The sequence below is a fragment of the Acomys minous genome (genome assembly GCF_964271855.1).
Source record: "Acomys minous genome assembly, chromosome: 9".
Taxonomy (NCBI): Eukaryota; Metazoa; Chordata; class Mammalia; order Rodentia; family Muridae; genus Acomys; species Acomys minous.
The window spans coordinates 68,555,672-68,571,358 of record NC_140490.1 but is presented as its reverse complement, the minus strand read 5'-3'; the positions used below and the strand labels follow the sequence as shown (position 1 = coordinate 68,571,358).

General features: G+C 43.6%; 1 protein-coding gene across 6 annotated transcripts in view; it reads right to left on the bottom strand.

Moving 5' to 3' along the window:
* The window catches only part of SCGN (secretagogin, EF-hand calcium binding protein), a 55,824-nt gene that overhangs the window by 20,302 nt on the left and 19,835 nt on the right, over nucleotides 1-15,687 (bottom strand). For 5 of the 6 annotated variants that reach the window (XM_084794064.1, XM_084794063.1, XM_084794062.1 and 2 more), the window contains 5 exons: nucleotides 14,861-14,931; nucleotides 7,437-7,529; nucleotides 5,281-5,370; nucleotides 1,070-1,126; nucleotides 138-215 (listed from right to left, as the gene is read on the bottom strand). In XM_084794064.1, coding sequence (XP_084650190.1) covers nucleotides 138-215; nucleotides 1,070-1,126; nucleotides 5,281-5,370; nucleotides 7,437-7,529; nucleotides 14,861-14,931 — 389 coding nt within the window. The remainder of the gene's footprint in view (nucleotides 1-137; nucleotides 216-1,069; nucleotides 1,127-5,280; nucleotides 5,371-7,436; nucleotides 7,530-14,860; nucleotides 14,932-15,687) is intronic. The other variant, XM_084794066.1, reaches the window with a different exon arrangement.

Genomic DNA, 15,687 nt, shown 5'->3' with positions numbered 1-15,687 from the left:
TTTCCAAGAAAGAGGCTACAACGGCTCAGTTTTAACCCCTGACCCTCCGCTCCAGAGCAAGGCTCTTCTGGCAAGCATTTCCTAGGGAACCCAGGAGGCACAAGCCAGCTCCCCCATAGGGCCCACACTCCACTCACCATGGTGCTGGTGTATTTGTCCAGTTCAGCCTCAGAAATGGCCCTTTTGTGATGGAGGAAAAGGTCCCGGAGGAAGCTCTGTGACACCAAGAGTGACATTGAACACAGTGAGCAAATAAGACACAAATTTGTCCAAAGTCTTTTTCTACTGGGGTGGGGATTGTAATTTGTTTCATGGGGGAAGTAAAATATTAAATAAGGTTTAAGTGTGAGTGTGGAGGCTGCCAGAAGGATGCTCTTGGAAGCCAGAGGGAAACTCTGAAGACAAAACATGCCATGAACGCGTCATCCGCTTCTTTCCCAAAGACAGCAGCAAGAGAAGCTCTTTCTAAACCTTTATTTATGGGTTTTTAAACTTTTATTTATTTATTTATTTATTTATTTATTTATTTATTTATAAAGATTTATTTATTTATCATGCATCCAGTACTCTGCCTGCATGTACACCTGCAGGCCAGAAGAGGGCGTCAGATCTCATTATAGATGGTTGTAAGCCACCATGTGGTTGCTGGGAACTGAACTCAAGACCTCTGGAAGATCAGATGGTGCCCTTTAACCTCTGAGCCATCTCTCCAGCCCCAATTAACTTTTATTTATTATTGTGCTCTTTGTGTGTGTGTGTGTGTGTGTGTGTGTGTGTGTGTGTGTGTGTGTGTGTGTGTGTGTGTGTGTAAGTCAGAGGCAACTTTGTGGAGTTGATTCTCTCCTTCACCTTCATGTGGTTGCAAGGACTGAGCTCAGCACAATAGGCTTATGACATCACTGGCTGAGCCACCTTGCCAGCTTACTTCTAAATCTTTACATAAATATGCACTTTTGAAATAAAAACCCAAAGCCGCATGTATGTCTTGGGCCCACAGGTAGATATATATCCCCCTCAAAAGATGACCAAACCAAGCCTTCTCCCCATGTGACTTCCCACTGGTACTCACGCAAAGCTCGGCAGCTGATATGAAGCCGCTGCTGTCTGCATCGTATTTGCGCCAAATCTGAAACACACAAGCACCACTCATCTCAAGTCTCAGCTGCCTGACTTCTTGTTATCTGACAAGAAGCGGCTTACCAGAGGGTTTGTTTCAGGAGAACACAGTCCCTCATGGTGGAGAAAGTTTGGTTGTGAGAGCTCAAAGCAGCTGATCACTTACACCCACAGTCAGGAGGCAAAATGGACAGACAAAACATAGGGCTATGAAACCTCCAGGTCCTCTTCCCCTAGTCAGGCTCTCCTCCTGCACAGTGCCACCAGCAGAGACCAGGTGCTCAAACATTCTAACCTGAGGAGGACTTCTCACACTTAAAGCTGAACGCTCACACTTAAAGCTGAACGCCGAGCATCCTCATTATTCTGGGGCTGACTTACACTGGGTTCTGGTGACTCAGCCTCTGAAAATGGTCCCTAACTGCAAGCAAATAGACATTTTCCATGGAGTTCAAGGCTGGCTGTACAGTAATTGTTTACGTAGAAGTCAGCAGAGATGGAGATACATCACTGCGATCTCCCAGAGCCTCCATTGGAAAACTCAAAACAGAATTCTAAGACGAGAGACTTCTATTAAGGATATTGCAGAAAACAGAAATATCTTCTTTGCATTAAAGATGAAAAAAAAATTTTTTAAAGCCAGATACTATGCTAATACTGCTTTAAATAGAGAGCTGAGCTGCCAAGAATGTGAGAGAAGTTCTTTTAAAACCCCACAAAACAAAGAAACAAACGAAATATGTCCTAGGCATATCTGCTGAGGAAGACACACGGGACTCAGAACTATACTCCTGAGAGGTAAATCTGAGACAGCATGAAGTAGACAGTGTGGTTGTTACCTGTTTACAATCAAAACTCTACGGAGTAATATCTTGGTGAAATGATGACTTTGTGGGGAATAAAGATGCTAAGAGCAAGGTAAGGTTTCTCATGTAACCCAACACTGCCCTCAGTACAAGACCAACCTGTGCCGCACAGCATTAACCTGACAAAACAAAAACTAAAGATGCAATTGGTTCTGACGGTGAATGTTTATAATCCCAGAACTTCGGAGAATGAGGAACAGGGATTACAAGTTCAAGGTCAATGTAGGCTACCAAGAGACCCTGTCTAAAAAATCTAAACTTCACGATGGTAAGCCATCCGTGGTGGTTTGAATAGGTATGTCCCCCATAGAGTCATGTGTTGGAAAGTTCGGCCATATGGGGTGGCGCCATTAGGAGGTGTGGCCTTGTTAGAGGAAGTGTGTCACTGTGCTCAAGCTACGCCCATTGTTGGACAGTCTTAGTCTGTCACCTTTGGCCTGAGATATAGAACTCTTGACTCCTCCAACTCCATGTCTGCCTGCATGCTGTTGTGCTTCCCACCATGCTGACAGTGGACTAAACCTCTGAGACTGTAAGCCAGCTCCAGTTAAATGTTTTCCTCTGTAAGAGTTGCATGGACCATGGTGTCATAGTGTCTCACAGCAATGGAAACCCTAAAACACCATCCCTCCTGATCAAGGCCAAGGCCAGCAGTGATGCATAGAAGATACAGCTGCATACTGAACTTCAAGACAACGGTTGAACATCTGTGAGTGACACTGCAGATTGCCACTTTTAACTTGTTTTAACTATTACTTTGACCACCTCTGATTATTCCGTGAAGGCACACGATGAAAAGCATCAAGAAGTTTCTTGGGGTTTGGTTTTGCTTTGCTTTTTAGTAGATAAAATCACCCCTTTATTATACTCTGGGAGTCCGTTATCAAGTGTGGTTGTTAGTCTGCATTGCCAGCATTGCTGGTTTAGAATCCCTGAGGAGATACACTTATCCTGTATCTGAGAGTCGTTCCAGACAGGGTTAACTTGCAAGGGAAGAGGGACCATGGGTGTGAGCAGGACCATCTCATCTGCAGGGCCCCAGTGAGAAAAAACCCTGCTGAGCACTCACATCCATCTTCCTGTGCCTCCTGATGACACACGCAATGCCATCAGCTGCCTCTCGCCCCCACCACCATGCCTTCCCTCACTATGACAGCCTGTACTGTCAGTGTAAGCCAAAACAAGCCCTTCTCTAATTTGCTTTTGTTGGAGATTTTTTGTCATCAGGAGAATAGTAAGTACAAGAACGTCCAGGGCCTTAATTTCTAGACACCATCAGACTGTAGACGCTGCAGGGGTAATGCCAGACACGGGTCCTGATACTAATATTTAAAGAGAACTAGCCGAAAATGTCACTTCTTTAGGTCTGTGTCATCTATGATGGCTTTATCCAGGCTTACAAAATCTATGTATTAAACGTGATTCATCTTCTAAATTTTATATGTAAATATATCTCAGTGGTGAAAATGTCAAGCAATTTTAAGAAGCACTGATTTTTACAATGCTTGTCTCCAAGTTGTCTCCATTTAATGATCTTGTAATATCATTGTCTCTGAGCCACTGGAGATTTTAAGTGCCTATTCAGTAAGCCTATTTTTAATAATACAAAATAAAAAGCTGCCCAGACAAACAGAAGAAGCATATCATCAACAAACTCTAGGAAAGGTTACATCATATGAAATGGGAAAAACACAAAGGGCATTTAAGATACAGAAAGGAAAAAAAGGCCACAGAGATGGTTCAATGGGCAAAGTGCTTGCTGTGTTCAGACCTGCTGAGTTCAGATCTCTAGCACCTGTGTGAAAAAAAAATCTGCATGTGATGTCATGCACTAGTAATCCCACCTTGGAGAGGTGGAGAAAGGAAGATCCTGAGGCTCCTAGCTGTAAGCTCCATGCTCAGTAAGTATCTCATGGCAAAAGTAAATAAATCAACAAATAGATAAAAGGTAAGATGATAGATGATAGATAGATAGATAGATAGATAGATAGATAGATAGATAGATAAAAATAGGTGAGGTAGATAGCACTCAACATTTTAATCAAGAAAGAGGATGAGGGCTGCAGAGATGGCTCAGAGGTTAAGAGCACTATCTGCTCTTCCAGAGCTTCTGAGTTCAATTCCTGAGCAACCACATGGTGACTCAAAACCATCTATATTGAGATCTGGTGATCTCTTCTGGCTTGCAGGTGTACATGCAGACACAACATTATATACATAATAAGTAAATTTTTAGAAAGAGAGAGAGAGAGAGAGAGAGAGAGAGAGAGAGAGGATAATACTTGAGGAAGATACTCAACATACTAAGCCTCCTCTGTCATGATTCTCTTGAGATTAACTCTTTAGTGATGCACAGTGTTGGGCAATAAGATTTTTCTCTGATGTTTTGTAGACGAGCCCATGGCGGGTGTCAACACTCTTAAGAAGCCGAGTTATTCAATCAAAACTCTTACAAAGTTAACTCTGGTCCTGACTGAATTTTTGTGGTCACTTTCCATGGCATTATCCCACAGCACAGACCTATGAACCTCAGTGGTCATCTGGAGACTGCTCTCTTCACTCTACGTTTTTATGCATTTTCTTTACCACCTTTATTGTCTTTTAAAAAGTATAATCATTTTCTCTTGGATGACTAGAATATATTGTGGTCCATTCAGATCAGTTCTATGAGTTTACTGTGTACATGCTTTTGCAGTTAAGCAGCAGCTGTGGCCTTGGACAAGCTCTGAGCTGAACTTCCCTGATGTTCTTCACTAAGGTAACAGCCACTCTGCAGAGGCTGAGGAAGTGGGTATCTGAGGGGAAGTGAGGCCACAGGAGGCATACATTCTGTCTTTAGCTTGTACTCGCTACAAGGCCCACTGCCTGGATCAACACTCCAGCAAATTATGCTTTGACTGTGCTGTGCCTTTAGAAGGGGCCTCTCCCGCCTCTACAGTCCCCTGCTGCAGCCTCCGAGCTGTCTCATTTCATCAGTTCAGCATGCCTGCCTGACCCTTGTGTAGGCTTTCTCCTGCCGCAGCTAAAGAAGCTTCCAGCACAGAAGCAGTCTAGGCGAGTAATAGGAGAGAAAAGTATGCTCTCTTGGAGGCTTATTTGCTTGTTTTTGTCCTCTGGGTATACCTTTTCCTTAGGGAACAGCCAGAGGAATAAATGGCATGCCCCCCACCCCCAACCAACCCCACGCGTCCCCTGGGGGAATGTCTTGAGTGGATGTAACAACTGTCAATAAAGCGCTGTTTAGCCAATCAGCCTGGCAGAAGGACAGGAAGTGGAAGGCAGGACAACAAGCACTCACCTGCATGAACTCTACACTGTTATCCAAGGGAGTTTCCAGGCGAAAAAAGAGGAGGAAATTTTCATCCTCAGATAAGAACATACTGGCAAGCTACAGGAAGCAAAAAGAAATAGTCATGGATTCTTGCCAGTGTCCACTTAACTAAAACATGTAGTACACACATCATAGGAGACAAACTAAGACTCCCCAGGGTGGAGAGCCCAGCTTGCAGCTCTAAGACCTGGACAATCATTCATTAATTATCGGCTCTTTCAAGAAGCATATTCCTATTAGACATGAAACTATGGAGAGCTCAAAATAGAAAATAGCAACAGCAGTAATGGTGATGGTGATGAATTTATCATTTAATATGCTCTATATGCCTCTCTAAGCACCTCCACCATAAGACGATACTTAATCTATTGATATTAGAAAGTAAGAGTTGCTTTAAGGGTCATACCTGCTGACTTAGATACATGCTCTGGTTTATTTTATTTTATTTTCCTGCTTTTTGAGGCAGTCTTAATCAATTGCCAGGAACAGATTGCACTTTGATGAAAATTCTTCTGCCTCAGCATCTCAAGTGCTGGGATTATGAAAGTTAGTCACCATTCCTGGTTTAATTCAAATGATCTTAAAAAGTGCACATGCGCGCGCGTGCACACACACACACACACACACACACACACACACTTGCTGTATAGTTGTAATTTGTACTAGAGCAGGAGGGCCCTCATCCATCTCACTGTTACTACAGCCCTTGATTGAGTCATAGCTGTCCTCTATACTAAATGACTGCTCTGTGCCATCTAGGTCTTGCACTCTGAGGTTACATTACTACAACAATAACAACAACAAAAGTCACCTAGCCATGAATGTCTGCCAATGTTAAGCAATGTAAGTCTCCTATTGTTAAGCATAAGCGGTGTGTGACCGTAGGTGGAAATGCTTTCTAAACAGTAAGCCACTCTCTGAACGGAAGAGAAATAATCGGGTGAGAAGAGGACTGTGGCAGGCAGGTCTGCATGCCAAAGGCAGTGGCTTGCTTTAGCAGTTGCTTAATAAAAGGAGTTAAAGTAAATAATGGTGTTTTCTTGTGGACATTTGTTCCTTCCATTGCTGGGGATCAAACTCAGGGTTCTAATCTGCTAGGCAGGAGCTACATGCCCAGCATGCTGTCTGTTTCTCTGTGTATGGCTGTTCTGGAACTCACTCTGAAGACCACACTGGCTTCAAATTAGAGATCTGCCTGCCTCTCCCTCCCTAGTGCTGGGATTAAAGGCATGCACAACCACACTCGACCTTTGTTTTGTTCTTTATGATCTTCAGGGAGAGATTTTTTTTTACCCTTCCCTAGAAGCTGATGCTGAGGTTTAAATTCACACTCAGTAAATGTTTTCTGATTGTCAAGATTCAATTTGCATGAGCTCTCATAAAGAACAGAACAGGGATGAATGTTGGTTGATCTGCTTAAATGGTAAAAGATCACACAGCTGCACTTGGTGACATAAACCAGCAATCCCAGGACTTGGAAGGTGAAAAAATAAAAATCCAGAACTTAAAGTCACCCTTGGCTAAACCATGAGTGCCAAGCCAGCCTGGGCTAAATGAGATCCAATTTCATAAGTGAGTAGGAGGTGAAAAGACTAAGCAGCTGACAAGTGGGGGGTGGTAGTGCACGCCTTTAAGCCCAGCACTAGAGGAGGCAGAGGCAGGTGGATTGCTGTGAATTTGAGGCCAGCCTGGTCTACAAAGTGAGAGTAGGACAGCCAAGGCTACACAGACAAACTCTGTCTCAAAAAAGCAAAAACAAAAATTGGGGAGGGGGCAGCAAGAAAGCAGACGACAAAGGAAAGATTGTTTAAAAAATATTCTCTAAGCCAACAGTCTTGCAAAAAATTCTGATTTCTCAGTTGAATGTAAGATGTCGCTGTCTTTTCTGTTGCTGTCCCTGTGCTCTTACTGTTTTGATGCAAGGTGTCACTCTGGAACCCAAGCTGGCTTGGAATTCACTCAGAAGCCTAGGCTGGTTTTGAAGTTGCAGCAATCCTCCTGCCTCAGCATCCTGAATGATGGGAGGCCATACACGAGTTACCACATCTGGTTTCCATTGTCTTGTAAAAGAAATAACTGCTTATGAATATAAAAGAACATGAGGTGTGTAGTCGTGGAACTACCTCTTTCATCAGTATGTGACCTTCTTTAGAGGCGTCGTGTGTGGTCATTAACTGTTGTTTCACTTTCCTCATATTCTCTTCCATAAGAGTGTCCTGCAACAAACCATGCACAGCTATGTTAAAGCCACCACAACCCCCAACATTCAAAGCATGCAGCTCTAGTGATTTAATGATTTTGTCTTTTCCAGGAGACAGAGCAGTGACAGATATTTCTTGATCAACCAGTCACCTGCCAGTATCCTCACCAAGTAAAACAGATGTAAAGAGGCTTAGAGACCACAGTGGACATTAAGAGAAGGTATTGTCATTTACTTGGGTAAAAGCAAAGACTGGGTTAAAATTAATATATGAGAGTTCTCCCCATGAACTCAGAGGTTTTACAGTCTTAAAACTAAATAGTCCAGTTTTGAACACTCCTTAGCTTCTCTCTTGGGGAAAAATAATTGTAAGAGGAAAATAATTTAAATGGAAAGGAAAATAAATAAATAAAGTAGATGCTGAGTTACCGAAGCTATCCCAGCTCCCTTCCATGTATAGCATTTCCTACATACCTGTTTTTCTTCCATCTTCCTCTCGAAAGGCATCAAAGTTAGTGCAGGGACTATACATATATAATTGGCAGTGAAGGAGGAATTGGTCTGCAAGAGCTGAGAGGTAGAGGTGATCCCCAAACATTACCTAATTCTGTGTTCATAAGTGTTGGGACTTATGCTAAATTATTTCTCCTTAACACAACTCTCAGGAGGCTCCAAGTCCATCAGCTATGAATTACCAGGGGGAAAAAAAAAGGTGTGACTTGGATATCTACCATCATGTTGGTACTATTGTAGGTTGACTCAGCTTCTCAAGGTCTCCCTGGAAACCTCACTCATCTATACATGTGCTGGGCAGTTGCTTGGTGGCCCTGGACTAACCTAGATACCACCCTTTCTCATCTGGAATTCTCAAGAATAATTGTAGGTAGCTCTGGGAAATAAAAATCTGGCCTAGGCGTTCATTATCCCTATCTCGTCCAGAACAGGATGCCCCAAACACATTAGCTCAACCCAGCTTTGGCCCCCAGTACAAAGACAGGGCGTGCTACTTTCTATTGAACACACCCATGTACTTGCTACACATAAAGCCAGCCCCCGGAACATGACAGCAGGTCAGGCCTGGCCCATGCCCTCCATCACAGCTGCCGGAGGCCATCTTTATCTGGCTTTTCCTTCCACTGGACTTCTCTTAGAGCAGTGTCCACAATAGTGAGGAGATACCGATGGTAGGAAGGGAAGCTACTTACATGGAGTCCAAAATGAAGAGGATGGGCAGGGAAATACAAATTTGGAGAGTACCAAACAGGAGATTACAAAGCTGGGCTCTTCCATAAAGAGGATCTTAGCAAGTCTTCACAGTAGCTATAGAAGCCAGGAAAATGTCTCTGTACCTTGCTGCCCTTGGCTTCACTCCCAGCCTCCTGACATTTTCTTCTTTGAAGGTGTGTGTGTGTGTGTGTTTTCATCACTGTCTTTTCATCCTGGACACCAGTCCCTTCAGCTGGTGCATCTTTCTAAGAGTGTAAAACCAGACTGAAGAGTGACCAATCGCCCTTCTCCTCATCTTGAGATGTGACAAGAGGAATAATCCAATTTATGACCATTGCCTGTTGCTACCCTCAGTCAAGATTTATGTCCCTTCCAGATCAGTCTTGGTGACTTGGAAGAGTAAAGCATAAAAGGATCCTTATCTGGGGCACCATAGTCTCTGGATTTGGAAGCCCACTGTTCGAATTTGCCCACCAGGGAACAGGAAGAAAGGGTGATTTGACAAGCTGAGCACAGGTAGACCCAGACTGACATGACACTTTTAAAAGTATACTCTTCTGCTTCCCCAAGGTAACATTGTTATCTCTGATAGAACAGAAGGTGCCCAGCAAAGTTATTAAAGCCTAGAATCAGGTGGTTTATAAATGAGAAATTATTCAAACAATCCAGGGATAAGTAGGTGAGTTGCTTTGGTAATTTTTTTTTCCAAGAAAGGTTCAACAACAACTAGTTGAACAAAATGATTCTGTCTCAAGAGTATCCAACCTCTTAACATCATGACAAGACATTGTCATCTACAAAGTTCCACAGTGGAGAACCATGTAGTCAAATTCCCAAGAAAAGTAATCTCATGCTTTAAGTAAGTTTACAACTTTGGTTGGACTTTCTTCATTATTATTTTTGGATTCAGGCAGACCACGGACATCCTTGCTTAGCCCTAAACTATATAAAACCCTGAAGCTTAAAAGCCTAGTACTTTGGTCAATAGAACCAACTTAATGCTAGGGAAGACCCAGCCACCACTGGGAGAAGGTGGTTCTGATGACTGGACTACTGTCTCACTGATAGCAGGAAGAGGGTTTCTTGCTGGTTACCTTTGTTACTTGTTTCTTACTGGTTACCTTTGTTACTTGTTACCTTCAGAAGGAGGAGACTCAAAGATAAAAACTGAATGAGGGGCATGCTGAGAAATAAACAAGTAAATCAATGTCTTACCAAGTCCCTACCTGCAAGTGGGAATAAGTTTCATTTGGAATAAACTTCAAGAGATAAGAAACTGTGTTAGCAAAAACTAAAGATTGAATAAAATAGCAATTATTTTAATTTTTTAAGCTGAAGCAGAAGCATTAGTACTTATAGAAAAACAACCATTAATCAAATGGACTTGTATACTGTAGCCACACCAAAGCCATCTGCCAGGCTGATGGCTTTGGTCTTATATTTAGAATGATTAAAATAATGATTAAATGATTAAAATAAGAGGACTTGGACAGATTGACTCTGCAAATACATCAGCAAAATGTATTCATTGGAGGATTATAAACGTGGAATAGTGAAGGGCCTTGTCTGAAAACTGAATATGTTCCTAAGTGAATTCACACCAAAGGAAAAATGTGGGAGGGGATGTTTGTGTGTTGAGACCAAAGCCTCTGCTGGCAAAACAGGAAGCAGTGTATGGATTATTATGTCACACTGAGCAAATATCATGGGCTCCTGTGACGACTGCCAGCAAGCCACCTTCTCTCCATGGGTGCCTTTTTTAACCCTCAGAACCAGTGGCATGAGGACATGGCTTAAGACATTCTTCAAAGGCTGTGACTTGGAAAACTTGCTCTCACAAGCTGAAAATTGTCATTTTTTTTCAATCTCTTTTGCATGATTAAGAAATACTATATTGGGTTACCTACTGGTGAATATTAGGCACAGGGGCTTCATAGTAAAGTCTGGGAAAGATAAGAGCTCAAGGAGACACAGCATCATCAGGAGGACATGTGCACGGTGGGCGTTTCAGCCACTAGAATGAACTTTCCACTGATGCTGGCTCAACGTGGTTCTTCACCTTTTGTGGACATTAGCATCCAGAAATGGGGTGTCTCAGTGGCATATTGGTCCCAGCTATAGGTCTGGAGTTTAAGATAATATTAGGCTCTACGTACACATAAAGCTATCTCTTGCTCAAACTGTGAGGCTTCTGCAAAGCGGGCTGTCAGAGACAAAAGAGCGTGTTCCCTTTTCCCTGTGGAAGGTGAAGAGAGTTTCCTTCGTTTCCAAGATGTCCTGCCAACCTGGTTCCTTCATGTGTAAAAATGCCAGGTGGGAAGTATCCAGCCTGGCCTCAGTCCCATAGGCCACCTGTTTGTCTGCAACGTGCCAGCATGAACTGACTTAAGGGATACCCAGTAACTGGATGAATATTACTGAGTCTGTCTGTGAGGTGTTTCCCAGGGGAGATTATGATGGGACTTCATGTAGACTAGTGGAGTGTAATAGTCAATCTTAGTTGTGACGTTGGTGAGCTCTGGAGACAAGCCTTTGACAAGTTTGTGAGGGTGTTCCTAGAGAAGGTAACTAAGGAGAGAAAGCCCCACCCTATCCCTGAGTGTGGATGGCACCATCCTATGAGCTGAGGTCTGGGACGAAATGAGAATGAGAAAGTGAGCTGCATCCCAGCCTTCATTTCCCTCTGCTTTGTGGCCATGGGCACATATCCTGGCCAGCAACACCACACTCCCACCACCATGATGAACTGTGCCCTTGAGCTGATACTCAAATAAACTCCTTGTAAGTTGCTGTTTCATATATTTTGTCACAGAATAACAAAGTAAGTAGCACAGAAAGGATGAATGGGTACCATCTCCATGGTTGGGATGCAGAAAATGAACACAGAAGGCAAACTGGTCTCCCCTCTCTGCTTTAAAAACTGCCCTGCCTTGACCATCAGAAACCCATGCATTCTGGTCCCCGGCCTCCAGGGATTGCCTCAGCACCTTTTCCTTGAGTTCTCAGGCATCCAGCCTCTAACTGAAGGCTGTGTCATCAGCGTTCCTAGTTCTAAGGCTTTGGGACTCCAACAGAACCACCCTGTCATGTGGCTTCCTGTCTACCCATAAGGCAGTTCCCTCATAATCCACTGTCTCAGACTGATGCAGCTGCCCTATGGGTTCTCTTGTGAGAGCGCTTGCACATGCACCATACAGAAACTGAACTAAACTGGAAAGATCTCCAGCCCAAAGTTCAGTTAATTTTAAAATTAGGACTGGACAGTGATAATTTCTTCATCTCTGAAACATAGTGTCTGCTGAATGACTCAATGACTTTTTATGCTGGTCTGGGCATCCCTGTAGGAAGTTAGAAACATGGCTGTGTTAGTGGAAAATTAGATGTCAAAGCATGTCAACTTGAAGCCATTACATCAGCAGCCATCTCCTTAGCTTGAGCCATAACTTCTGTCCTTTTAGATCTCTAACCACTGAGTTCCTGACTACCCATCTCTTGTATTCAATGCCAAAGAACCCAGAGTTCCCTCTGTAGGATTCCCTCCCTTATGTGAGGCGGCAGGCCTGTGAGGTTCTTAGCACCCCGGAGCAGAGGATGAAGGCCAGCACACAGTGTCATCTGCCTGTGGAGACTGATACTCAGCAATGGATTGGCTAGCTTTAGCTACACTGTAGAGGCCAGGCCTCAGTATGTGAAAAGAACAGGTGTGTGGAGAGCCAAGGAAACCCTGAATGGATAAAGTCCCGACATCCATGGCAAAGACCAATGCCTCAGACCCATGGGACATTGGCAAAGGAATGGCAAAGCCTTCCTCTGGTCTGAGTGCAAATGTTAGTAGTGTGTGCAAAGCCTAGCAGCTACAGCTTCCTTCTCCCAGGTGTTGACAGCCTGACACTGCTTACCACTGACTCCTTCCACCGAGACTAGCTAACTCCTCTCCCCGTGCTGTACATAATGAAAACACTAAGAGTCCACGCTGGCACCACATAACTAAAGGTGGGCGCTATCAGAGTACATACAGCCCACCTGACGCCAGATTTTCAGTACATATGTCTGTGTTTCTGTCCTTTCTTCATTTGCTTCATTCTTCATTTCATTCAGGTTGCTAGGGTTCCAGATCATCACCATTCAGGAAGGTGAGGCTAGAGTAATAAAGAGCAGCCACACAGGTGACAGTCCCATTAGGCCCCAGCAGAGGCTTTATAGCATGGGCCTCTGCAAGCAGGCTGAGTGCCCAGTGAGATTGGTGAGCAAATAGCTCACTGTTAGAAACCTCAGAATCCTTCTCTCAGAATAAATACCTTGTGTGTGTGTGTGTGTGTGTGTGTGTGTGTGTGTGTGTGTGTGTGTGTAATCTATTTGAGACAGGGTCTCATATAGCCCAAGCTGACCTCTAACATGTTATGTAGCTGAAGATGACCTTGAACTCCAGACCCCACTGCATCTGTTTCCCAAGTGTTAAGGTTGCCATGCCTGACTTACACAGCAGAAGACGTCAAACCCAGGGCTTTAAACATGTTTGGCAAGCACTGTAACAACTGAGCTACCGCAGCCATCAAAATCCTTCCTCTGGGATCACAGTGATGTTTCTTTTTGGAAGTGATCATCCTGGCTTAGAGTTTGGAAACTTCAAATGATTTTTATCTTCCTCTATTTGCTTTCTTCAAACATCAACTGTGGTTGAGTAAATGCTGTCTGAGTCATGGGATGCTGCCAAACCATAGCCTGAACATTTAGATTCATATCCCAGAGGCTGCAGAGTGTGGGCTGCTGGCATGGAAGACTGGGTGACAAAGTGGTGATAGTGGTCTCAGTTGTTGGATTCATCCTCAGCTCGACACAGGGCTAGTGCAAAGACAATAATGAAGGCTCGAGAGACGCATGCACAAAGATCTGCGCAGGGGACAGAAGGAACCCTATGCTCCATGCCTCTTGCCTGCCACCCTTTGCCTCACAGACTGCACATAGCATGAGGGAGTGGCAGACAATAAGAAAAGAGAAACTCTGGGACCAAGGGAAAAGGAGACCAAGAGCAGAAATAGAGTTGAGACAGAGAAACAGAAAACAGAAAAAAAAAGAGAAACAGCAGACCCGGAGGATAGGAGAGACGAGAGAGAACTTTGATAGGCAAAGTAGAAGTAGAGAATGCCGAGGAGAGCTGAAGAAACACACAAAGACCACACTAGCGACATGGAGAGGTCAGAGAGCTAGGAGTCCAGTCATAGACATGGAGAGACGTAGAACACAGAAGTGGGCAGGACAGTGAGAGACAGAAAGAGGCACAAAACACAAGAGACAAACAGAGGGAAACCAAGAGGTGTGTTTTGGTTTGGGTTGGTTTGGTTTTTATTTCTCAGCTGGCTGTCCCACCCTTTAACACCTTTCCCTGAACTCATCTAGAGTGAGACTTAAAACCTAAAGTACTTAAAACACAGTGACCCCAGTCCCCTATCTTCTGTGATGACCACCTACCAAAAGGAGTTCTCACCATATTGAACATGAGTCACAGGCCAGCCTGGCCTTTGGTGTCTCTATGTTATTTATTTCCTTCTCCTTTGGTTAAAAAAATCTTCTAGAGTTAATCCACATCTCTCCAGGCCAGATTTACCATCTGTGTAAACTGCCTTACATCTGTGAGTATACTGGTTTTGTTATGGTTTAGCAGTTCATGAGAAATCCACAACCTCTTTTATTCAAACAGATCATGGGGAAATGATTTTAAGTGGTTTCTTTGCCATGTGTGAACACAGAACCTTAAAACTCATAATATCTTCCCCACTCTTATGTACTTTTGATCTACCGGCTACCCTGCTTCTTGTTGAAACCCATTAGCAGAGGTGTAACCAAGGAAACAGTCAAATTAGAGTCGATTGGGTCCATAAAAGTTAGGTGCTCTAACTGCATGACAGATGTTCCCATGAAAAGCAGTGGCCAGCACGCCTAATGTGAAGGTACCATTTATAAAACCTGCCCAAATCTCTTTATGTTGCTAGGAGAAGGAGAAATGTTGCATGCAAAGAGAAAACGAGGTCAGATGGGATTACAGGTTCAATTCAACAGAAAACCGATGCTTGTGTCTTACTGAGAGACACATACCGAACGCCCTGCGCTATGAGTACTCACCTCAATGCCAGATTTTGTCAGCAAATGGTCAAAGAAGGCGTCCAGCTCTGTGTCTCTTATGTAACCTTTCTCTAACACAAGAAGATAAACATAAATAGTGGTCATTAATACAGAATACATGTGACAGTATTTGTTTAAAAGAATATCGTGGGTGTGAGAGAGGCTTGAAGCACTGTCGCATATGCCATGCCCATGCCAGCCTCAAACTTGCTATGTAGCCGAGGAAGACTTTGAACTCCTGATCCTCCGGCCTCTGCCTCCCAAGTGCTGCAATCACAGGCACAAGTCACCACCCACCACCGTGCCTTCATATTTAGATTTGGGTTTGGTCTTTTTTTTTTTTTCCAATTTCCTATGCACTCTTTTAAAGTTCACTTTACAAGATCTGTATTTTATTTTAATTATATGTATGTGAGTGGTCTTCGGGGTGGAGGGAGCAAGTCAGTGAAGGTGCCGTTAGAGACCAGAGGTGATCACCAAAACCCCTAGCGTAGAGTTACAGGTAGTTTTGAACCACCCAACATAGGTGTTGGGGCCAAACTGAGTCTTCTGCAACAATAGTATGAGATGCTAGTGGCTGAGCCATCTCTGTAGTCATCTTCTTGTTGTTGCTGTTACTTCAATAGCTGTCTCTTGACAAGGGCAAATACTGAATACTAGCTTATGTGTGTAAACATGCCTTTCAGGTATTTTCTTTAATTACTAATGATCCAGGCCAAATGGCAAGCAGATCTGTTTTATCTTCAAGAACATGTTTTGAAGTAGAGGGGAGTAAATCTGAATGTTGTTTAAATTTTATCCTCTTTTGTAGAGAGAATGGAGGCTGG